This window comes from Ictidomys tridecemlineatus, chromosome X (genome assembly GCF_052094955.1).
Source record: "Ictidomys tridecemlineatus isolate mIctTri1 chromosome X, mIctTri1.hap1, whole genome shotgun sequence".
In the NCBI taxonomy this organism is placed as follows: Eukaryota; Metazoa; Chordata; class Mammalia; order Rodentia; family Sciuridae; genus Ictidomys; species Ictidomys tridecemlineatus.
In genome coordinates this window covers 108,514,124-108,540,071 of record NC_135493.1, presented here as the reverse complement: position 1 = coordinate 108,540,071, position 25,948 = coordinate 108,514,124, and the positions used below count along the sequence as shown (strand labels likewise).

General features: G+C 35.9%; 1 protein-coding gene across 15 annotated transcripts in view; it reads left to right on the top strand.

Annotated features, from left to right (window-relative positions):
- Zfx (zinc finger protein X-linked) overlaps nt 1-25,948 on the top strand; it is a 64,870-nt gene that overhangs the window by 15,102 nt on the left and 23,820 nt on the right. For 7 of the 15 annotated variants that reach the window (XM_040270962.2, XM_078035020.1, XM_021732878.3 and 4 more), the window contains 2 exons: nt 15,997-16,085; nt 19,183-19,752. In XM_040270962.2, the coding sequence (XP_040126896.1) occupies nt 16,025-16,085; nt 19,183-19,752 (631 nt within the window). In that variant the 5' untranslated portion in view covers nt 15,997-16,024. Of the gene's footprint in view, nt 1-2,092; nt 2,124-11,809; nt 11,966-12,341; nt 12,462-12,916; nt 13,129-13,198; nt 13,336-15,996; nt 16,086-17,638; nt 17,694-19,182; nt 19,753-25,948 lie in introns of those variants that run through there. The other 8 variants (XM_040270854.2, XM_078035017.1, XM_013362638.4 and 5 more) reach the window with 6 other exon arrangements.

Here is a 25,948-nt window from a genome sequence, read left to right as displayed (position 1 = left end):
TCTCAACAGGGATGAATCCAAATTTATATGTCACATAGTAGATGCCCAATATTATTGATAGAAAAAATATTTTTTCCACATGGAGCCCCTAAAACATGTGTTTGTTGTTTTCTTTCTGTTAATGGCACCATTATTTTTCAAGGCTGTCCTGTTGTCTCTGTCTCAAGAACAATGTGGACATCTTTAGTTTAGCATTTAATCTAATGTATTTTACCTGTGTGTTTATATTTTTTCCTAAACTGTGAATATAGACAGCTTCTCATTTATCTTTGTCCATAAATGGTTCCTGGAATATGATCACTGTCTCCCAAAACAATTATCTCAATTATTGGGTGCAGAAAATTTTATGTAGTTGAATAATTTCTAGCTATTCAAAATAAATTATCTAGTCAATGTGTTCTTTGACCAAAGGGTATTCATATTAAGGCACACCTATCTTGTTAGGATAACAGGTCAAAACCAGGAGCTGTGTAACCCCATCCTCACCCCTTGTCGGATTGGAATATGGCCAGCCTCTTCTTATTCTTGTCAAATTGTTTATCCAAACAACATTTTATAAAATTTGGTTATTTTATAACTGTATTGTAATCAAAGGGAAATATAAGGAAACTGGATAGCCTTGAAATATACAGTCATTAGGCTTTTTAAAAATGTTTTAGAAGTTTTGACTTATGAAACACTTAAAAATTATTGTAAAGCAAATGTCACCAGATTTAACAAATCTTAATATTTTGTGGTGTGTTTGCTTCATATTTTGTTTTAGTTTAATGGAATAAAATTTCACACATCTTTATCCCATTCCTGTCTTTGCCAGAAATAACCACTGTCCTAAAATGTATGTACCCAAACAAGTTATTGCTTTTGTGTGTATTAACTTTATGTAAGCTGTATCATACTGTGTGCCTCATTTTATGTATTATTTTCACTGAAGAGTGTTTTTGAGATATATCCATGTTATATGTGGATCTAGTTTATTGATTCTCAAAATGTGCTCCAGGGATTTTTGAAGCTCTTTTAACAGTCTTACAGAAGGTCCAGGAGATCAAAGTATTTTTTATAATAGTATTATTTGATTTTTTTTACCCACATTCTCCTGTACATCATACAAGTACTGTGCAGAGGCTACATGACACATGATATAATAGATTGAATGCAGAAAAAGTTATGGTGATCCATCTGTTCTCTATTAAGCCACACATTAAAGAGATTTGCAAAAAGAAAAATACTACTTTGTTTCTAAATATATTTTTTGTTTTGAAAAATAGTTAAATTTTTAAATAAATACTTTCATGTTTACATGTAGTATGCTTATTTTGTCAATTAGTTTTCTATATTTCTGTTTAAATTTCTAACATAATAAATCTCTATAGAGATGAACCACATGATACATTACTGTGGTCCTTAATTTTAAAGAGCTTAAAGGGGTCCTGAGACAAGACACAAGACAAGTTTGAAAATTACTGATCTAGTACATTGATATTACTTACTGGGGTTTATTTGTCTTTCTATAAGGGGCACATTAGGCTGTTTGCAGTTTTCAGCAATTTCAAACAGTGCTGTGGTGAATATCCTTATACGGGGTTCTCTCTTGGGATTGTATTAGAAGTAGAATTGCTACATTGAAGAAGTCTGTGCATTGTCAACTTTACTGGGACTTGCCAGAATGCCAAATTTTATTCCATTTGACACTCCCACCAGCTGTGTATGAGCCTGTTTCTCCAGATCACAGCCAAAAGATTAGATTTTGCAATTTTTTCCCCATCTGTTGGGTATAAATGCTATCTTTTTGCTGTTTTCATTTTGTATTTCTTAGATTACTATTGAGGTTGACCTTTTTTCCTCCACGTTTATTGGCCATTTGAGTGTTCTGTGAATTGCTCATGTGTATCCTTGGTTCATTTTTCTATTGGATTGTTGCTTTTTCTTACTGATTTGTAGATATTCTGGATACTAATGACTCACAGTTATATATACTGAAAATATCTTCGGAGTCTGTGGCTTATCTTTTAGCTTTGTTTAAGGAATGCTTTTTATGTAGAACAACAACAACTTTTTTTTTTTTTTTAAATCATTTGTGGCTTGTGTTTTCCAGTGTCTTCAAGGAATTCTTCACTTACTCTAAGGTAATAATGATACTATGCCTTTTAATATTTAGGTCATTAATTCTTCTGGAGTTTTTTCTCTATTGTGTGGTATAGGGATCTAATTTTGTCTTTTTCATATGGATTTATTGTGTAGTTTAGTCTTTCTTCCCAACTCCTAAGATGTACTGTATTCTCACATATACACATCTGTGTTTAGTTTATCTCTTCTCGTTTCATTGATCTGTTTGGCTATCTCTATACCACCCTGATTTAATAATGGTAGCTTTATAATTAAATCTTAATTTTTTTCAAGATTATTTTAGCTATTTTTCTCGCTTTGCTTATTTAGGGTTTTTTTTTTTAGTTTCTATGAAAAATGGTTGGATTTTTATTGCATTTGCATCAAATTTATAGGATAAATATATAAATTCATATAGATATATTAAGTAGTAGAGTTGGTGTTTATATCTGGACATGTGTTGTTTTCGTAGAGTTTTTGCTCAACTCTCAATAGATTTTTTTTGCTAGGTACTATGAAATTTTGGTTATCGTTGTGAATAAGAGTTTCTTTTAGTGTTGGGGATTGAACCCAGGGTCTTGTACATGCTGTTCCACTGAGCTGCACCCCAGCCCTGTAATTTCTATTCAATTTTTGCTGATGTATAAGGGACACTGTGTATCGATCATTTAATGTTGCTGAACTCCTATGACCATGTTTCATAGATACACTTTCCTCCCTACATTTTAATATCTCTGAAATAAAATCTCCAGTTGATGGTGCCCTGTAGTCACTGTTATCCAGGCAGCAGTTATCATTATTTGGGCATGCACTTGGTTAGGGCTCTTAATTTTGTCATCACTTTAAATTTAGAATATGCCCATTGTCGCGTTTTATTTCATGCCAAACAATACAACTGAAGACAGATGAAATTGCTAAGTGGGTGTCTGCCTTGAGAGAAAATCCCATAAGTATAATGGAGCATTTTAAGAAATGCTTCATCCCCCAACACTCTGGTTGGCAGAGGACAGTTTTGTTAGGAACAATTGGAGAGCTTTGAGTAGAAAGCAATCCATTCTAGGATGCTGAATGTGAAGTTTTAGGAATTCCCTACAAATTTCTTTGGCTTCAATTTTCTTTTATATATGTACAAGATATGATAAATTCTGTGTAAATTTGAATTGTCTTGATATGTCTAAAATGAAAATCCTAGATAATAAGGGAACAATAGTATCAGAAAAATTAATGTTTTTTCCTTAGTTGTGTAAAATATAAGGGCTTATTTTACAGTTGGTGGTATCTTTAGATTCAGTGAAATGTGGGAGTAATATCAACTTATAATTCTTTTGTATTTTCTATGTAGTTATGTCTGTGAATAATAGTTTTATTTTTCCTTTCCCATTCCTTTTTGTCTCCCATTTCTTGTTTATTGACTAACACCTTAAATAAAGTGTTAAGTAGAGCACTGATAATGAGCATCCTTGCTTAGGAATGCTTCTAATGTTTTGTCATTACATATGATATTATAGTGAACTTAATTTTGGGGGGGTAGAAATATATTTTTTTAAAAGTCTGGTTCTCTTCTGTTTAGCATTTTAAAATTTTTATCATGAACAGTAGTTGAACTTTTCTAAAGCTTTTAATCTATTGTTATGATGAAGTATATTTATAGATTTTCTATTTTAAACTATCTTTGGATTCCCTGAATATTTGCATACTTTGGTTATTGAATATATGTTTCCTTTTTCATGTAGTTTTTGTGGGGTTCTTTTTTATTTCTTTTTTTTTTTTTTTTTTTGGTGCCCATACTGGGGATTGAACTCAGGGTTATTCTACCACTGAGGTATACCCTCAGCTTTTAATTTTTTATTATTATTTTTTAAAATTTTGAGACAGGATCTAAGTTGCCCAGGCTGGCCTTGAACTTGTGGTGCTCCTGTCTCATCCTCCCAAGTAAGTAGGATTATAGGTGTGCACCACTGTGCTGGCTTCTTCGTGTTGGTTTTGATAACAAGGTTATGTTGTTAATCTCATGAGTCTTTTTTTTTTTTTTTTTTGAGATTGGGGGCTCACTATGTTGTCTTTGCTGGCCCCAAACACCTGGGTTTAATTGATCCTCCTGCCTTAGCCTCTCTCTACCGATATATGCCACTGTGCTCAGCTAATCTCATAGATGAATTGGGAGGTATTCCCTCTTTTCTGAAACAGGTCCATTTAATACAGTTAATCTGTTTATTGAACATTAGATAAAACCCATCTGTGATACTGTTTATACTTGGTTTCTTTTTTGTGAGTAGATATTTTTGGTTTTGATTTATTGATTTTTTTTTTTTGCTTCCATGGGATATCTTTATGGCTTTTTGTGTGTGTGTGTGTTTTTTTTTTTTTTTGTCATTTATACAGAGTGAACAATTTCCTAGAAAATTATGCAATTTCAAGGATATTGGTATAAACTATAGGTTTCCTTGATGAAATTTTAAAAATTTAATTTCATTAATTTGTTCATTTTTTCTGATTAGTATTGCCAGTAATTGCCTGTATTTATTATGTTTTTCAAATAGTTCTTTTTATTGGTTCTTTGTATTTCTGCTCTTATGGTTAAAACTTATTTCCTTCTGCTTCATTTAAATTTATTCTGACATTTAAAAAATGTGGCTAGGTGTGGTAGCCCACACCTGTAATCTCTGTGACTTGGGAGGTTGAGGCAGGAGGATCACACGTTTGAGGCCAGACCCAGCAGTTTAGTGAGACCCTTTCTTAAATAAAAAATAAAAAGGACTGGGATATAGCTCAGTGGTAGAGCATTCCTGGGTTCAATCCCTAGAATTGTCTCCCCCCCAAAAAAAGGCTTATTTCATTAATTATTTAATCTGTATTTTTGTGCTATGTACATTTAAAAATGACTGATAGGCAAAAATCAATTGTATTTTTACTAATAATAGACAATTTGAAAATCAAATTTACAAACTAGTAAAATTTATAATAAGGTCAAAGAATTTCTCTGATATGAATCCAACAAAGCATACCAGGACTTTTAATAAAAATGTTACTAAGGGAAAGGAAACAAGACCTCAGTTAATGGGAACAGAGATGATGCTCGAAGACTAGAAGTGTCATTGGTGTAAAGATGTCAGTTCTTGGGGCTGGGGTTGCAGCTCAGTGGTAGAGAGCACTTGTCTAGCATGTGCGAGGCCCTGGGTTGATCCTCAGCACCACATAAAAATGAATAAAATAAAGGTATTGTGTCCAACTACAACTAAAAAATAAATATTAAAAAAAAAGTCAATTCTCCCTGAATTGATAGATTCTTTGTAGTTCCAATCAAAATCTCAACAGGATAGCAGGTACTGCCTTTCTTCTCTTCTCTCTCTCTCTCTTTTTTTTTTCTTTTCTTGGATAGACCAGTTCTCAAATTTAGGTGGAAATGCACAGCATCAAATATGTCAAAGGCAATCCTGAAACAAATGTTGGAAGACTTACACTACTGTTTATCAAAGCTTATTAAAACAGCAGGTACAAAGCCATATTGACAAATGGAATAGAATGAAGTCTGAAAGCATTTCTATATATGTAAGGTCAGTTAATTTATAATAAAAATGTATGTAGGTTTTGATAGAGGTTAATTAAAATGAGCCATGTGCGGTGATGCATACTTGTAATCCAGCAGCTTAGGAGGCTGAGGCAGAAGGATCAAGAGTTCAATGCCAGCCTTAGCAATTTAGCAAGGCACTAAGCAACTCAGTGAGACCCTGTCTCTAAATAAAATACAAATTAAGGCTGGGTATGTGGCTCAGTGGTTGAGTGCCCCTAGGGTCAATCTCCAGGACCAAAAAAAAAAGAGACAGAGAAAATAAATACTATTGATCCAATATATTCAAAAGCAAGCTTGGTTTCTCAGCAGAGGGATTTTTCATTCTTAAATATTATATAAGAAAACTTCTATCTTCAAGTATATTATTATTTTTTTTGGTCCCAGGGATTGAATTCAGGGGCACTTTCTCACTGAGTTGGTTGCTTAGCCCTTCGCTTCTGCTGAGGCTGGTTTTGAACTCGAGATCCTCCAGCCTCTCTAGCTGCTGGTATTACAGGTGTGTGCCACCGTGCCCAGCCAAGTATATTAATTTTGTATTAGCATGTTTTGTGAATTCATATTGATGTTTTTCAGTTAATTGTTTTGGATTTCCTAGATATATGTAAATAAGTGTAATTTCTTTCTAATGATAATTATGTCTTGCATTTTATTTCCTTACCTTAATTGCTTTGGTTATCAGTTCTCATACAATCCCTTTGCTCCAGCACTGGGGATTGGATCCAGGGGCACTCTTCCACTGAGCCACACCTTCAGTCCTTTTAATTTTTGTTCTATTTTACAGTGCTGGAGATGGAACCCAGTGCCTTACACTTGCCCCGCAAGCACACAGTCACTGAGCCACACCTCTTTTATTTTTTATTTTGAGACAGGGTCTTACCGAGTTGCCCAGGCCTCGAACTAGGGATCTGCCTGCCTTAGCTGGGATTACAGGCATGTCCTACCATGCCCAGAAAGTTCTCATACAATCTTAAATAATAATGGCATTCTTCTTAATTTTGACTTTGGAGGGACTACTTCTAGTGTTTTACCATAGTGTTTAATGTCTTTTTGTTATAAAGTGTAATGACAGAATTCCCATATCCCAGAACACATATTCTAACATGACCGGGTTTAAGATTGCATATACTTATGCATTTTAAAAACAGATTTATTGAGATAAAGCTGTGTTATTAAATTTGCCCTTTAAAATGTACAATTTAGTGGTTTTTATTAGATTAATAGTTGTGCAACCATCACCACTAATTTTAGAACATTTTCATTATCCCCAAAAGAAACACTATCCATTAGCAATCTCTCCCCCCTTTGCCTGCCCCTCAGCCTCTAGAAACCACTAATCTACTTTCTGTCTGGGTAGATTTGCTTATTCTTTTTTGTTGCCATAGTGGGGCTCCAACCCCAGGGGTACTCTACCAGTGAGCTGTACCCTCAGTCCTTTTTACTTATTTTGAGGCAGGGTCTAAATGACCTAGGCTGGCCTTGAATTTGCGATCCTCCTGTCTCAACCTCCTAAGTTACTGAGATTTGCTTATTCTTGACATTTCATTTAAGTGAAATCTTATAATGTGTGGTCTTTTGGGTCTGGCTTCTTTCACATAGCATGTTTTTAAGAGTCATCCATGGGCTGGGGATGTGGCTCAAGTGGTAGCGCGCTCGCCTGGCATGCGTGCGGCCCGGGTTCGATCCTCAGCACCACATACCAACAAAGATGTTGTGTCTGCCGAGAACTAAAAAATAAATATTAAAAATTCTCTCTCTCTCTCTCTCTCTCTCTCTCTCTCTCTCTCTCTCTCCTCCTCTCTCACTCTCTCTAAAAAAAAAAAAAAAAAGTCATCCATGTTGTGCATGTATTAGTGCCTTGTTCCTATTTGTATATATTTTTTTGTTTTAGTTTTCTTTAATATATTTTAAAATTTGTTCTAATTAGTTATACACACAGTAGAATGCATTTTGACACATCATATATAAATGGAGTATACTTTATCATTTTTCTGGTTGTACGAGATGTAGAATAACACCATAGGGTAATAATGTCCAATCCTGTTTGTATTTTTTTAAACTGTTAACAAAAGTATTCCAATTTGAACAGTTTATTTTAAATAGAAAATAAGTGTTGAATTTCAGGATTTTGACATCTAAACTCTAGAATCTCTTTCTCTGTGTGTACCTGGGTGGGTATTACTGTTATTTTTTACATGATGGATCATATTTATAAATATTTGACATAGGATTCATAATTAACCAGTTTTGTAGTCTGCTTAAATCATCTTTATGAAGTTTTGTTTTAAATAGTGAATTACTTTTGTAAAAGGAATTGAGAAAGCTTTCTTTATTTGTGGTCCGGCCTAGTTCAGTAGCTTTTGGAAAAGCCTGAAGTTTTTTTGTGTGTGTGCTAGTGCCGGGGATTGTACATGCGTATATGCTAGGTAAGTGCTGTACCACCAGCCCATGCCTGGAGCTTTTTGAAAGGGTAACATTAGAAACCCCCCACCCCTCACTTTTTAAAAATTTCATGGTGATTGGGTTTTCCATCTCTTACTGAGTTAATGCTGGTAATTTGTACTTTCTGTCAATGTGCTAGCATAGGAATTACAGACAATTTTCTTATAAGTTTTTTTTTTTCATTTTTCAGTATCTGTGTGTTTTTTTCTTTTTCATTTATGTTTGTTTTCCTTCACTTTCTTAGTTTAGTAGTATTTTATTATCTCTTCTGGGGGCAGGGAGGCCAGGTTTTTTTGTTTGTTTGTTTGTTTGTTTATTCTAGTAAAAATTAGCTGGCTCCCTGGCTTTGCTCCAGTGAATGATTATGAAATTTTAAAAATGTTTGTTGATAGTCAACCTGGAGCAAGCCCATTAATGGTCCTATGAGAAGCAAGTGTATTGCAAACCAACCCCTGTATTGCCCAGCTTTTCCTTTTTTGTTTCTAATGATTAAAGGATTTATTAAGTAGTACATGCAAAACATTGCTAATTGCATTAGCCAAAGATCTGTGTGAAAACACTCCACAATTCTGCAACTGCCAATTTGAAAAAATTGTTTTAGTTGTTGAAAGGCCCAGTATTAACATTCTTGCCGTTATTGTCAATGTACAGAGACCATTGTTAGTGTTAGCACTGCATTTAGAGAATCTTGTAGACCCAAAGTATTTAGGAAAATTAATAATAGGAGTCATGTGTTCATGTAGGTGAGGTAGAGTAGGGTCAGTACATTATTAGTCAAGTTATAGTGTCTGATCTGGCAAGACAATGACATTATGAAGGCTCATAGTTCATAAATATTTAACATGTTTTTTAAAAACCATAAAGCTACAAGGGATGATTTTTTTACACCAAGTAACCAGAAAACTAAGGCAAGCACTTATTAACTTGAATAAAGTAACATGAAAATATACTAAACAAAGCAAAAAATAAAACACCCCAGATTCTAATGCATTATCAGAAAGATAGCTCAATACAAGGGGACATATTACTCATTGAAAAGGGGTTTGATAAGAAAAGCACTGACTAAGCTAACAATTATGGGAATGACCAGTTAAGAGATGAATTAAATGCCCAATTTTGGAAAACATGGCAGGTGCAAGAAAAACAAAAAGCATAAGAAAATGCTTTCTGATAATACCTTTCTTTATTATGTACTGCATTTGACAGAAGTAAATCTAAAAAAATTTATGTGACAGTTTTATTTCATTTATTCTATGTACAATGTAGTCTAATCTCAAACTTTATAGTATGTCAAAATACTGTCTTCATCCTTTGATCACATCAACTGTTTCACATCCTCTGTTTTAGCACACCTGCAACTGAAGGCAGAATACTTCATTAGAGAAAACGTGGATAGGATTTCTGTTCAGTCTTAGCAAAAGCTATTGTTTAAAAAAATTTCACTATGAAATCAGAGTGATCCAAAGAGCTGAGTTATACTCATTACATTATGATATACAGTAGAATGTAGTGTAATGAACATGGATTGATCAGTTATTACATGCATTTAAAAGGCTTTATTTTATTAATGAGGCTTTATTGCTTTATGTATCTGAAAAAAAGTATATGTATCAAACTAGTCTTAAAGACAAAGGTATTTAAAACAGCATAGTATTCTTAGCTCATCAGTACAACTAAATTCAGAGGGTATTTTGGCAACTCAATCTGAGCAGGAATACTGGCTTTAGAAAAATAAGGCTTTTAGGTTTGTCATTTTAGGGCCAGATTTTAATAGATTGTGAAAGTTTGGACTCTTAGACTTTAAACAAACAAAACCTTGAAATTACCAATTGGCCCAAAATGGTTTTATGGAAAAACTAATCCGTAACAAAACCTTGGCATTGAAGTGAAGCATACAGAAGTTCCAAGTGGGACAGGGCAAGGAAGGACAGGGCTCTGATATTTATAACAGCGGACATTTTTTTTTTTTCCTTTTGACACAGGGGGTAGGTAAGATTTAGAATTAAATATTCTGTTCTTAGGGAATGAGATTTGAGTTATAGCTATTAGATTAATATTATTAATTGTATACATCTTTCCAGATATTTGATCTGTCAAGTGTTGAAAGAGTTGTACCCTACTACTGTTGATTTTTTTTCCTGTGTTCTCAGATTCAAAAATCTATATTTCCATGCAGCATATAAAAAACTCAATGACTTAAAATTCCACAGACAAGAAAACACACAATATTTACTTTTCTTTCTCCCAAAATCAATTTGAGGAGAAATATAAATTCAGAGAAACAATAAAACCAGAGGCTTGTATTCATTATCAGAATACAGTGAATTTCTGGTTGAAGCAGTTAGACTGGGCTGAGGAAGTTCATGCCAGCTCTCAGCATGTAACTCTAATCTAGACCCTCACTACAAATGAGTGGACAACCAAAAGGACCTTTTTTTTTTTTTTTAAATTTTAGTTGTAGATAGACACAATATTTTATTTATTTTTTTTATGTGATGCTGAGGATTGAACCCAGTGCTTCATATGTGCTAGGTGAGTGTTCTACCACTGAGCCACAACCCTGGCCCAGGACCCCACCAGTTTGAAAGAGAGTTACCAAATTCAACCAACTAAATAATGAAACACCAGAGTAGACAGTTAAATATAGGGTTCAGTCTAAACATTAAAATCTCGGAAATATTTGGGAAAATATGTCCAGGGGAGGGGGTATAAAGATTGCTGTAAAGAAGAAACTGTGCATTTTGAAGTTAAAACAAGGTCTTTTAAATAAAAATTTAGTAGATGGGGTGAAGATCAAATTAGCTTAGAATAATTAATACAAAGGCAAAGATAGAGGAAAAAGTTAAAGTGATAGGCCAGAATTATGGGTCCTTATATCCTATAATAAGAATGAATAGAGCTGGGTGCAGTGGTACATGCCTGTAATTCTACCAACTCAGGAAGCTGAGGCAGGAGGATCTCAAGTTCAAGGCCAGCCTCAGCAAATTAGGGAGGCCCTAAGGAACTAAGGGAGACTTGTCTCAAATAATAAAAAGGGCTGGGGATATAGCTCAGTGATAAAGTGCCCTTGGGTTCAATCCCTAATACCAAAAATAAAAAAAGGTGAATAAAGCCAGGGACTGTAGCACATACTTGTAATCCCAACTGTTTGGGAGGCTGAGACAAAAAGATTGTAACATTAATTAATTAGGATTTATTCATCTGTTTATTTTGGGGTGGCACTTTGGATGGAACCCAGGGCCTCATCCATGCCAGGCAAGGCTCTACTGCTGAGCTGCATCTCCAGCCCTTAATTAGGCTTTAAATTTCATCAGTTCCAATTTCCTCCAGAAAAATTCTGTAGACAGATTTGCTTTTGTTTGCTATTCCTGCAGCTTGAGCAATTCCATGTACCACTTATAATAAAATTGGGTTCTTTGAGCGTGACTTATGGAGATAAATTAGAAATGAGTCATAGAATTAAAAGACAATGAGTTTTCAGGAAGCCACAAGTGGAAAAGTGATTTTTGTATGCACATTTACAAAAAAAAAAAAGCAAAGTAAGTGTGTGTGTGTGTGTGTGTGTGTGTACGTGTGTGTGTACACACATATACACACACATATATAATATATATACATATATATAATATATACATATATATAATAATTTTATTAATTTGCCCAAGAGGGAGAGCACAGAAGTGTTTAGGTATAAAGAAATATAAAACTGATAAATTGTATTGACAGTTCCTAATTTAAGGTAGATAATATGCCTCTGTTATATTTGTTAACTTTTTTTTAAACTTTAATATTTATTTATTTATTATTTGTATGTGGTGCTGAGGATTGAACCCAGGGCCTTGCACGTATGAGGTGAGCGCTCTACCACTAAACCATAACCCCAGCCCCTATACCTGTTAACATGCTAGGGTATTTTTATTGCTTTAATTTATAGAATTGGTGGAAGGAAGTTTTTGAGAGTTTTCTGGGTTTCTCTCCCAATCTGTTATTTCCCTTAAAATTTCACTTTCCCCTTGTGAATGTTTTCAAAATTATTTTCAGGATTGTGACTCTTAGGAGCAGGAAGGGAATACTTTACTGAATTTGAAGTGATAGCGGAGTCCCAAAAATATTTTGAGGGCATTTGATAAATGTTAATACTTGTTCACCTGTATCCTTTGGTTTTTGGTTCTTTGAACCTTTCTTATTTTTGTCTCATCAGCAATCCACTCTCTTCTACCCTTTTTCACAATCCTGAGAACCCTTCTGAGTAGTTACCATTCTAAGAACATGGTTTCATTTTGTCAGAGGGAATTATCAGTTCTAACTGCTGAGGGGTTACAAAGTTGAGGTATCAGCATTTCTTCTTGTAAGTACAAAATGTATTTTTTCCCTGTTTTGAGTTTTTTTTCTTAATTTTTTTCATTTGTAGATGGACACAAATAGCTTTATTTTATTTATTTTTATGCGGTGCTGAGGATTGAACCCAGGGCCTTGCACATGCTAGGCAAGCGCTCTACCATTGAGCCACAACCCCAGCCCCTGTTTGTGTTTTTATAATGACAAAACAGAAGGGAAAATAATCTGAATGGTATATTGCTTATCTAAGTCAAGATGAGGTGAGTGGGCCCCTACCATGTAGGCCAGAATAAATATCTGTTAGGAAGTGCATATGATGTTAAAAGTTTGGGAATAACATCAAATAAATCCATCATGGTATGTTAGGTTAGTATTGTCAAGCCCCCTGAATATTGGGAGTATTCTGAGCAGGGCAGCGCCATGATCAAAGCAGTGTGTCAGGAGGATTAATTTGCAGATTGCAGGAAGCCTCAGTCCTTGGCACCAACCCTTATAGGGTTCCTGGTCATTTGTTGTGGGAGTGGCAGAAAGAAGCAAGGCCACTTGAGAGGCTATTTTCATGCCTCAGGGATCCGGAAATACGAAACTGAGGGGGAGTGGTGAAGGGGATAATAACAGGGACAGATTCCTGAGAAGTCCTGGAGAAGTAATTGACAAGATTGGCAACCTGACTGAATGTAAGTGGGAAGAAAGTAAAAGGCCATAGTGGTTTTGTGAGGAGAAAGATAGGTTTTATCCAGATGAATATACTCAGTCTGGTGATGTTAGGTCCTACCTACCTTGAGTATGTGGATTTTGTGACTCATCTTTGTGCAAATGGTAGTTGAACCATGAGAACAGAAAGCAGAAGAGGGCTGAGTGCACTCGTCTGGGCAAGGCCTTCGGTAAGGAGTCAGGGGTGGCTTGGTGGCTAGCAGAAACAGAGGAAGGACTGAACTTCAAAATCAAGGGAATTGATTATCTGTCACACTCTAATAGAAAACCAAGGAGGAGGAAAGCCAAGAGACAGAATTGTTTTGCAGGTGGAGAATTTTTAGAGCTGGTGATGGGATTGGGTTTATATAGGGAAATTTGAGGTTATAGGGCTTAAGTACCTTAACGAATCCTCTTTATTGCCTTCTTTTTTAAAAAATTTTTAGTTATAGTTGGACACAACATCTTTATTTTAATTATTTTTATGTGGTGCTGAGGATCGAACCCAGCGCCTTACACGTGCTAGGCAAGAGCTCTATTGCTGAGCCACAATCCCAGCCCCTTTATTGCCTTCTTAATTGGCTTAATTTCTTGTAATATTTCATTAGGCTTAGAAGATTAACTTGCACTTATCATTTTATAATTACATTTTTAAAGGGGAAAAGAATTTTATGGCCAGAGGTGATTTTGGCAAGGAGAGGACAGGGAAGACTTATTCAGAGCTTGTACATTTTGTTTTTCATGGTTGAACAATTTTTTTGTTTTGTTTATTAATCTAGCCATTATTTGCTTTAATTTGAAGCAGTTTGAATAACATGAAACAAGCTATTTCTTCAAGACGAATAGAATGTCTCATAGCTGACATGTTGAAAATCCATTTGTTTATTATACAAATGTTGAGCTTCTCATGAATATTTCAAGGACTACATGTGTGTAATTTAGTATCTAAAAATAAGACACAAAAACCATAATATACGGCAAACAAATACAGTAAGAGAAGAAGGATAAAATGCTATGGTAATTCAAATGGAGAAATTATTTCCAAAGCAGAGATGATAAGGGTAAAGTATTCCAGGCAGAAGGGACCCTGAGCTAGATGCAGAGTTGGGGGTCTTTCAGGAACTTGAATGTTTTTGTTTTTGCTGAAGTGTATGTGGGCCCATGCATGGTTGTATGGGAGGTGCTTAAAGGAAAGTTAGAGGAGCCAAGAAAGGTAGGTTGGAGCCAGAGCTTAGGAAATGGCAGGAGCTTGTACTTTATTTGGAAGCAGCAGAGATCCATTAGCATTTTTGAATAAAGGAATGATGTCACATAGCTGATGCTTTAGATATTGAGTTGTATTTCTGTTATTTAAAATTTTAATAAGAAACGTCATCAGCAAAAAAGAAAGATGCTCTGTTTAGATTAGATTAGGAAAAAAAATAAAATAAAACCAAGTAAGTGTAAGCCTATAATCCCAGCCACTTGGGAGGTTGAAGCACAGGAGGGTTACAGATTTCAAGGCTAGCCTTGGCAATTTAGCGAGACCAAGGACTGGGGATTGTAGTTTAATGATAAAGCACCCCTGAGTTCAATCCCCGGTAGGGTATGTGGGGGAGGTGGTGAGAAAATAGATAGGGAGGTTTTAGGTAGTACTTAAAAGTGAGTAAACACAATCTCTGATGTCTGTACTTTTGAAACAAATTACATTATATTAAGAAGTACATTATTTTATTGGCTAAGGTTCTTTTAAAAAGTTTTTGGCTTAAGTAGAAAAGGGATAATTAAGGTCATTGGGATGTCTTGCAAAAACCTAAGGCAGAAATATTGGTGGGCCCCAGAAATTTCTAGAACCAGGAGCCACAAAGCTGTTAATAATTCTCTCTTCCCTGTTTTATCCATTCAGTTTCTCAGGGTATTCACACAGTTTTTTTTACTTTTTGTTTGTAAACTTTATCTCACTAATCTAAGCCAAAGTTGGAAAATGACCTTCCTCATCTCCAGTGTTCCAGTCACCAGAACAGGGGGAGAGTGGGAGGGTGAGCAAGAGAGAGTAAAAGAAGGACAGAGACAGAGAGGGAAAGGTATTGATTCTTGCCCATGGTTTCAGGTTCTTAGGAATAGGACTTTGATTTTATTATGCTCAAAGATGAACTTATTTTTACCATTTTATAGCTAGTACCAATCACCTAGGCCAGGAGAGTATCAGTACACTGTGGGAATTAATCAGAGAGTTATTTAAAAGAGAGGACATGTAAGTTCAGCAGAAATCCCAAAGGGTGTTCACTAGGATTATGCATTATAATTTTTTTTACCATTGTTCAATATATTGATTGAAAGAAGACTATATTAAACTTAAGAGAAGTTATGTGAAAATTGTGCAGGAATTTCCCCCAGTAAGCTTTAAAATGTGTTTAAGTTGAACTTTAACAAAACCATTTAACCTTGGGAGTGTGAGGTATATAGACTGAGGCAATAATGCTAGAATCATGGAAATATTCTATATCTTGATCTGGGCAATGTTATGAAGGTTTATGTATATGTTAAATTCATCAAGATGGGGACTGGGTTGTGGCTCAGGGTGCTCGCCTAGCATGTGCAAAGTCCTGGGTTCAATCCTCAGCACCACATAAAAATAAATAAAAAAATAAAGATTGTGTCCAACTACAACTAAAAAATGAATATATTTTTATATGTAAGCAGTACCTCAGTTTAAAATGAAGTTTAAGTGAAAGTGATCTTTTGATTTATTTGTTATATTTTTCATAGATATTCATCTGTCACATAATTTTGAGTGTCTGAAATGAAAATATGACATTTTTAATACATGATATAAAACGTTAATGTTTGGTTTACCTTTTTCCTTGATTTAGGAGCTGTGACTGATGAGAATTAAAGGCCATGGATGAAGATGGACTTGAATTACAACCACAAGAGCCAAACTCATTTTTTGATGCAACAGGTATAACTACTTGGGTTGTTCCACTTTGTATCTACCACATTTAAAGTTGATTTTCATGTGGATGAATTGCTAGACTCTCACGTTGACTGATATTCACACTTAAGTATTTTGTTAATCCTGTCAGGATCTATGAATGTGAAAGTAAGCATATTATTATTCTCCTTCTGAAAAATTTGACTCCTTCACAATCTACCCTAATATTCTTGTCAGTATAGGTTTAATATCCCTAATATAAAAATTCAAAATACTCCAAAATCCAAAACTTTTTGAGTGCCAACGTGAAGCCACAAGTAGAAAATTCCACACCTGATCTCATGTAATGGGTTGTCAAAACACAGGCAAACTAAAAATATTGTATAAGATTACCTTCAGGCTATGAATATAGGGTGTATATGAAACAAATTAATTTCATGGTTAGGCTTTGGTTCTATTCCCCGAGATAACTCATTTTGTATGTGCAACCTTTTTCAATATCTGAAAAAACAAAAACAAAAACTTCTGGTTCTAAGCATTTTGGATAAAGTATACTCAACTTGTAACAATAGCAATATCAAAACCTTAGTGTTATCTTCAGTTATTCTCATCTTGCTCAGTTATCTCACCGACTTCTGTTGGTTGTCCCTGTGAAACTGTTCCTTGCTTACATCTCCTCTTCATTGTAGTCTGTCACATAGATAGGCTCTATCATTTCATTCTTAGTTTGTAATAACTTTTGAATTATTTTTCGTACCGTAAATCTCATTTATCTAGCCTACTGATCAGAGTACTCATCATAACAGTGGATCATGTCATTTCTTTGTTCTCTGTTACCCAGCAGATAAACTATAAATCCAAGGTCCTCTACATCCTGACCCTGTCCTACTTTCATAGTGTTCTATCTCAAAAGTTCCCAAAAAGAGCAGTCTGCTTCGGGAAGATGATCTTAGTTCCCTCCCTGAGTGTACAAGGAAGATTGTATTCATGAAGTTTTGAAATGGGGGAAAAAAGTTTCATTATTTTGGGAGTATCCAGTGTTCTAATTATGTAACATTGTAACGTGATTATAGTTGGTTTTATAATGTAACACGATTTTATATCACACTAGCCTAGCTATCCTTATAAGTAAGATGTTAATGAGTTTTCCATTAGACTTGAAATGATCATATTGCAAGAAATTAAAGAAATAACAATTAACTTTATCAGAAAATTAAATATTAGTGACTTTCAGTTTTTGAATTTTTCTTACCTTTAGTTGGGGGAGGTTGTATGTTTTTCTTAATAACTTGGAATAGTCTTTGATGTTTGGTAATTTCTGTTTGATCATGATAAATGCCAAATTTATAATTCTTAATTGGAACAAGAAGTATAATTAACTTGTGCTTGAAAGAGAGGCCAGGCTCTTTGGAGAAAAATGCACAGTATTTGTTAATCTTGCCATAAGCAAACTTGGGTTGTGGACTAAGTGGTAGATTGAATTAACACTTATGGTATTTGTTTATCTTTGAGCAAGTCACTTAATCTGCCAGGGCCTCCGTTTTCCAATGTCGTAATAATAATGAAACCTCTCATTACAGTTTTTCAGACTACTTCCCATACATTCCCATTTGATCATCACCACAGTCTTGTGAGGTATGCATGGCAGATACTATTGTCCTCATTTTACTGATGAGGAAACTGAAACTCAGAGGTTAAATGACTTGCCCAAGGTCACAAAACTATTAAGTGTATAATCCTCCTCTCTGATTTAGATTTTGTAATCAGTGCCACTAAATGCATTTCTCTTCATGTCTGCCAAATGGAGATTTATCACTTGACAATAATATTGAAGATAAAGTTGAATATTCTTGATTTCTAGAAGTAATTAAAATGATTATTACTTTTTAAAGACTTTCTATAATTTTTAATATTCTTTGGCTTTTACTCATTTGTGTTTGTTGACCTGGCCAGTGACACGGAGTCATTGAGTTAGGCACCTGCTTGGACTCAGGCTGGTCTGAGTCTCAACCAGAAGTACTAATAGCTTTTTTTGGTTAAGACATATAAAACTCTCTTTGCTTTTCCTCTGAACCAGCAGCCATGATATTGGTTTTAATTTTATTTTGTTTTATATTTTTGGTAACGATGTTTCTCTTCTCATTTATGGCATTCATTTGGAGTAATATTTACTGAGCACCATATGCTGTGCAAACAACTGTGTGATCTTGGTTAAGTCATTTAATCTCATTGGGCTACAACTGATTCAATCCTCTACCTTGATTCCTTAACTGTAACATGGACAAGATCAAAGTTTCCTATATTGTGAAGAACTGCCTTGGGGGTTGGGGTCCTGGGGCAGGGAGGAGGCTCTACGGAGGAGGAGTACTCTGGAGTACTCTGGTGAAGTTGGGGTAGGGCCACTCTAACTACCCTCATTCTGTACTGCCCTAGCGCAGCTCCGCTTTTGTTCTTTATCTATCCACAGGGATAGATATCCTTGACCAATTGTCTTTCCTCCTAAACTGTGACCTTCTTATCCCTATTTTGATTCATGCCCTGATCCTTTTATGTCATATTCAGAGATTAATATCTAATTTTCCATAGTCATAGATAGAGAATGTTGGTGGTCTATTAGAACATATGATGTAAAGGAAGAAAGGGGGAAAATGGAAGGGAAGTAAAAGAAACACATGGGAGAGATGGAAAGAAGATAAAACATGAGTTGAAGAGGGTGAGATGGAGCAAGAAGGAAAATAAATTAAACACATATACCGAAGGAAAATGGTATATTTGCCTCCTGAAGTGACATTATATAGTTTTTATAATCATCCCTAAAGTAACTATGAATATGAGTTTAATTTTAGAGTATCTAGAATTTTACTTTCCTAAATATATTTCTTCTGTGACTGCCTCAATTGCTTTGTTGTTCTAGTGTTTATCCATTGATTTAAGTGTATGAAATTTGTTGTGTTTAAAAATATCTTTCCAATATGATTAAAAAATAGATTCCCTCTTTATTTCTTAATGTTGAGAAAACTGAGGAACTAGTCTGTTGTCCTGGTAGGAGTTAAGTAACATTTACTCAATTGTTATAGTCACACACTGACCTGAAATTCGTCATTTTATTTATTTATTTTTTAAGGAGCTGATGCAACACACATGGATGGTGATCAAATTGTTGTGGAAGTACAAGAAACTGTTTTTGTGTCAGATGTTGTGGATTCAGACATAACTGTGCATAACTTTGTTCCTGATGACCCCGACTCAGTTGTAATTCAAGATGTTATTGAGGACGTTGTTATAGAAGATGTTCAATGCCCAGATATCATGGAAGAAGCAGATGTATCAGAAACCGTCATCATTCCTGAGCAAGTGCTGGACTCAGATGTAACTGAAGAAGTTTCTTTAGCACATTGCACAGTTCCAGATGATGTTTTAGCTTCTGACATTACTTCAGCCTCAATGTCTATGCCAGAACACGTCTTGACAAGTGAATCTATACATGTGTCTGACGTTGGGCATGTTGAACATGTGGTTCATGATAGTGTTGTAGAAGCAGAAATAGTCACTGATCCTCTGACCACCGATGTAGTTTCAGAAGAAGTATTGGTAGCAGACTGTGCCTCCGAAGCAGTCATAGATGCCAACGGGATCCCTGTGGACCAGCAAGATGATGACAAAAGCAACTGTGAGGACTACCTTATGATTTCCTGTAAGTCTTGGGGTATGGTGATTGTCAGAGGTGTTTTTGAAGGCTGCTTTTCCTAAGTTAAATCGTATCTGGGGTGAGATTTCTCTTAACTTACACATCTATAAAATTAAAAAATAAATTTTATAGATCTACCTGCATTATTGTTTTCGTTTGGAGCCTATAAGATTACTCATGATTTCTTCAGTCTAGAAAGACACAGGCTGAATGGAACTGAACTTTGTGAAATCATGTAGGATGTCATTAGACTGTTATCAGCTTCTATTAGAGTTTGGAGTCCTCTTGAAACTTGAAACTTGAAGAAAGGAGTTCATCTTGGAAAAATGCATAACCAGACTGCTTATATTCTTTTATGCCGATAGGTACAAGAAACAAACCATTGGTCAGAGAAAGCCCGAAATATGCACTTATGCTCTTGGATGCACAGTATTGCTAATGTAAACTTAATGTATTTACTCTAATTATATGTAAAATACTGTTTATATAACAGCACGGGAAAGGACTCATGATTCTGAGATTCTGTGATTTCAAGTGTGGGATTCTTATTAGGTTATTGAAGAAAAGTGAGGTGTTTTGGGAACATACATGTAAATGTTTTATTTGACATCCGCTTATAATGTGATTTGGGTTTTTTTTTTGTTGTTGTTGTTGTTGTACTAGAGATTGAACCCAGCAGTGCTTAACCACTGAGCCACATCCCCAGCCCTTTTTTTAGAGACAGGGTCTCGCTGAGTTGCTGAGGCGGGCTTTGAACTAGCAATCCTCCTGTCTTAGCCTCCTGAACCATTGGGATTACATTATTCCCCCACACAATGTGCAGACATAAAATTCTAGATCGAATGGACCATAGGTTTTTTTTTTTTTTCTTTTTTTTTGGTATGGGGGATTGAACTCGGAGGCACTCAATCACTGAGCCACATCCCCAGCCCTATTTTGTATTTTATTTAGAGACAGGGTCTCACTGAGTTGCTTAGGGCCTTGTCTTTGCTGAGGCTGGCTTTGAACTCACGATCCTCCTGTCTCAACCTCCCGTGCTGCTGGGATTATAGGCATGCGCCACCACACCTGGTGATAGAACACAGTTCCAACCAAATGTACAAATTCTGATGCCTTAAGGAACTAACTTCAAATAAGAACTATAAAATTACAAGAGTATTTGCTTATATAATTTTTGTTTTTGGTGGTTTGGTACTGGGTATTGAACCCAGCAATGCTTTACCACTGAGCTGTATCTTCAGCCCTTTTTAAATATGTTATTTTGGGCTGGAGATGTGGCTCAAGTGGTAGCGCGCTCGCCTGGAATGCGTGCGGCCCGGGTTCGATCCTCAGCACCACATACCAACAAAGATGTTGTGTCCGCTGAGAACTAAAAAATAAATATTAAAAAAAAATTCTCTCTCTCTCTCTCTCTCTCTCTCTCTCTCTCTCTCTCTCTCTCTCTTTTTTAAAAAAATGTTATTTTGAGACAGGTCTTGCTAAATTGCTGAGGCTGCCCTCAAAGTTTTGATTTCTTGCCCCAGTCTCCAAGAATTACAGGCATGTGCTACTGTGTCCTGCTGAAAGAAGGCTTTCTTTGGTAGGGCATTTAGAAGATTATTTGTATTGAAATTATAATAGTTTCAATAAACCATAGGTGAGTGGATAGAAGATGGAAGAGATGGGCTGTAATAGATTGTGAAAATAATGGAAGTAGAGTTAGATGAAGCAGTTCATATAAATTGCCATCTTGGTCAGTGAATGTACAGAAGAGGAAAGAGTACAGTTTTTTTAATATATTTATTTTTTGTTGTAGTTGGACACAATATCTTTATTTTACTTATTTACTTTTATGTGGTATTGAGGATCGAACCCAGGGCCTCACCCATCCTAGGAAAGTGCTGTACCTCTGAGCCACAACCCCAGCCCTAAGAGTACATTTTTTCTGGATGGCTGGATGGTGAAAGAAACAAGCTACTGGGAAAAATGAGCCTGAAGAGCTGGGTGCAGTGTTGCACACCTGTTATCTCAGCGGCTCTGGAGGCTGAAATAGGAGGATCTCGAGTTCAAAGCCAGCCTCAGCAAAAGTGAGACACTAAGCAACTCAGTGAGACTCTTGTATCTAAACAAAAATACAAAATAGGGCTGAGGATATGGCTCAGTGGTTGAGTGCCTCTGAGTTCAATCACTGGTGATGTGCCCACTGCATCCCCCCGACCCCCCAAAAAAGGTGATCCTGAAGATAGAGAAAGGTAGGGCTAACAAACAGAGCAGGTTGCAGAGAAGGGAAAGGGATTGTGGTTCAGGGCAGCAGTAGATGGCTTTTTGAGTCTTGGAGAGGGAGAGTGAGGCCCCCCTCCCTCCAGGTCAGGAGGTCAAAGGAATGTGCATCTGCAGAGGCTGAGTGGAAAAGCTGAAGGATGGTGATAAAGGGTTGGAAAGTTTTAGTCTGGGGATGGACCAGAGAAGGAAGCTAGGGTTTGTGAGGTAGATTGCTGAACTGCATCTAGTGGCCAGCTGGCATCAGGAGTTTTAATTAAGTTTATAAGTTAAGACACTATTTAGTATGAAAATACTACTTTTAAATACCTCTGCCAGATAAGACTAGCAACCTGGGGCTAAGGTAGAGGAAACAAAATTGGATTCGTCCCAGTCAATTTAGGAAGGGAAGATGATCTGGTGAAATGCTGAAAGGGAGAAAGCATTCTTGCTTTTCCTTGACTTCATGCTTTTTGTCCTTTCTGTCTTCCTAAATGTATTTGCTGAGGAGTAAAATGCATGGCTTTGTCTTGACCTTTAACTTACCTTTTGTCTTTATTATTCTTTTAGGAAGTTCAACCCTCCAAAAAAGTCATTAAAAAAGGAAAAATGGGGCTGGGGTTGTGGCTCAGTGGTAGCGTGCTTGCCTGGCATGTGTGAGGCACTGGGTTCGATCCTCAACACCACATAAAAATAAAATAAAGATATTGTGTCCACCTAAAACTAAAAAATAAATATTAAAAAAAAGGAAAAATGGGGAGCTGATTTGGTAATGATTGACATAGTGTACCTAGTATTTTATATTGTATTACAGAATCCAGACTTACAAAATTTTCATTGAAAATCTTATACTCATCTTTCTTTTAGGCCCTGGGTTTTTGCTAACTTAAATAGATTTTAATATTCCTGATAAAGTAAATACTGATGGGCATAAACCGCTATTGTAGTGTATTTTAATATATTTCAGTGTATATTATATTTAATATGATAGTTTCTTTTTTAAAATATTCCTTTTACAAGAAAATGTTTCATCTAAGTTCAGAGAATGTAAAGATACAGTAGATGCACTTACACATACTTATTCTCCTATTTTACTGTAATGAAATGGTTGGATTTTTTGGCGGGGCCCGGTACTGGAGATTGAACTCAGGGGTGCTTAACTACTGAACCCACCACCCCTAGCTCTTTTTATATTTTATTTAGAGACAGAGTCTTGCTAAGTTGCTGAGGCAGGCTTTGAACTCATGATTCTCATAACTCGGCCTCCCTAGCTGCTGGGGTTACAGGCATGCATCATCACATCCAGCTGGTTGAATTGGTTTTAAACTGAATTTAGAGATAATGACTTTTGGTAGTGTCTTTTGTCTTCTCCATTATACTGGCACTTTTGAACTCTCTCTTCCCTCCCCATCATCGTCCATCTTCCCTTCAAACTCATGGTCATATCAAACAATCTGATTTACCATTGGCTTTTAAATCAAACCAGTGGAATTCTTTGGAATTAATTAGCATTTATCTTATTTCTCCATCCACTGAGCTAAATCCCTAACTCTTTTTTTTTGAGACAGGGTCTTGCTTAGTCACTTAGGGCCTTACTTAAGTTGCTAAGGCTGGCCTCGAAACTTGGAATCCTCTTGCTTCAGCCTCCTAAGTCACTGGGATTACAGGTGTGTACCACCACACCTGATCAGATACTTCTTTTATGATTTATGATGCCCTCCCCTCTTTTGGTGGTGCTGGGGATTGAATCCAGGGCCTTGTACATGCTAGGCAAACACTCTACCAATTGAGCTATATCCCTAGCCTTTTTTTATGATGCTTTTTAACTTAAAACCTACATTAACTTCAGAAGTTTAGGACTAATGAGCATTTTATGCTAAGTGTATGGAGGGACTATGGCCTGCGTTCATCCATGATGGGAGAATGCTAAGATGCCATTACTAGCAGTCAGCTTTAATACGTGTCATGATATGAGAGATGTATCTCTGAATTACTGTTATATTTATTCAATAGTCTGAGAGCCAAAGAACATAAACAGGTGTCTAAATACTCTATTTACTTTAAAAATTTCAGTAAGTCAGTGGATCTAAGAGCCTAATCAACAGCTTTTATAATATCTTTAGTGTCCATCTTGAGGAGGCAGATTTTTTTCCTTTTGAAGGTCTCATTTAAAGTGAAGATGAAGCAGTCTTTCTTTATAGTGTCAAGGTAGTATATATAGAAATAAATACTCATTGTCCCAAGAGAGCTGCCTTTGAGGTCCAGGTGACCTCTTTAGTCTTTGCAGACTAAATGTTACTTCTGAATTGATTTTATATTTCTTGAGGACAGGAACTTCCCAGTGCATCTTAGCTGCTTATGTATTTTCCCCATCAGATCATATGATTATTAGAAGTAAAAAGGGTATTTGTTCAATAAATGAATATATGAATGTTACAGTTGAAAGCCTGTTGTCATTATTTCTCATCAGAGCTTTTAGCAGTATGTTTCTTTCATACCAGTAGCCATTGGCTCCTACTTGATTCTGGTCAGGCCAGATATGGTGGTTCTGCTTCATGGCCCTTCCAAGTTTTCTGGCTGTCTGTGAGGTGGAGCATTTGAGTCATCTCCTTGTTACTCAGGTTGCTTCTTAGTTCGCTTTCAATATGAAGCAGCTGCCAGATTGTCCTTAATCTCTTTGCAAGTGGACTTCAGCCACCTGGAGTTTCACTTTATAGCTGGATAGTCAAGATGCCATTTTGTGAAACATCAGTTTGCGCAACAGGGAAAGCTGGAGAAAATCTGGTGATGATGAGTCAGGGACTGCCTTTCAATAGCTGTAGGCAACAAAATATTCTTTGGATACCTCTGATATTAACATGATCAATGAGATGTCTGTCAGTCTTTAGGTCTTATTGACATCTCCCATGTTTTTAAAATTAATACAACTACCTAGAAGAGCAGTATGAGTTAGGCATTCCTTTCTAATCCTAGGTTCAAAATTTTTTTAGTATTAAAAATTTTTTGATAATAGCTTTATCTAGATGTAATTTACATACCATACAATACACTCATTTAAAATGTGCAGTTGTTTTTACTAAATTCACAAAATTATACACCTATCAGCGCCATCAGTTTTAGAAATTTTTTATCACTCCAAGGAGAAACTATACCCTTTAGCTATCATTCCCACCAACCTTCTCTGTCCCCTCCATACCTAAACAACCACTAATCTACTTTTGTCTTGATAGATTTTCTTATTCTGAACATTTCATATAAATGGAATGCTATGGCCAGGTTCAGGGGATGAACACCTGTAATCCCAGTGACTCAGGTGTCTGAGGCAGGAAGAGTGCAAGTTTGAGACCAGCCTGAGCAAGACCCTGTCTCAAAATAAATAAATAAAAAGGGCTGGGAATGTAGCCCAGTGGTAAAGTGCCTCTGGGTTCAATCCCTGGTACAAAAAAAAACACAACCCAAAACCAAAAAATAAGTGCTATAATCTGCGGTCTTTTGTGATTGGCTTCTTTCACAGCATGTTTTCAAGGTTCACCCTTGTAGCATGGACTTCATTCTTCTTATTACAGAATAATATTCTATTGTGTGAGTATATTGCATTTTAGTCCATCAGTTGATAGACGTGGGTTGTTTCCACTTTTTGGACATTTTGAACATTTGGTACTCTGTGTGTGTGTGTGTGTGTGCGCGCGCTTGTGCATGGGGTAGGGGGGTGGTGGGGTGGTGCTGGGTATTGAACTCAAAGCTAGGCAAGTTCTACTGAGCTCCATCTCCAGCCGCCATGTACATTTCTTTAGGTATTTTATGAGAGTGGAATTTTGGGTATTTTATGGGAGATGAATTGGTAGAATTAAGTCACTATCAGATTATTTCCCAAAGTGGCCATACTATTTTATATTCCCACAGTATATGGGGGTTCTAGTTACTTCACATCCTGTATAGCACTTGTTGTTATTTTTGTTTTTGA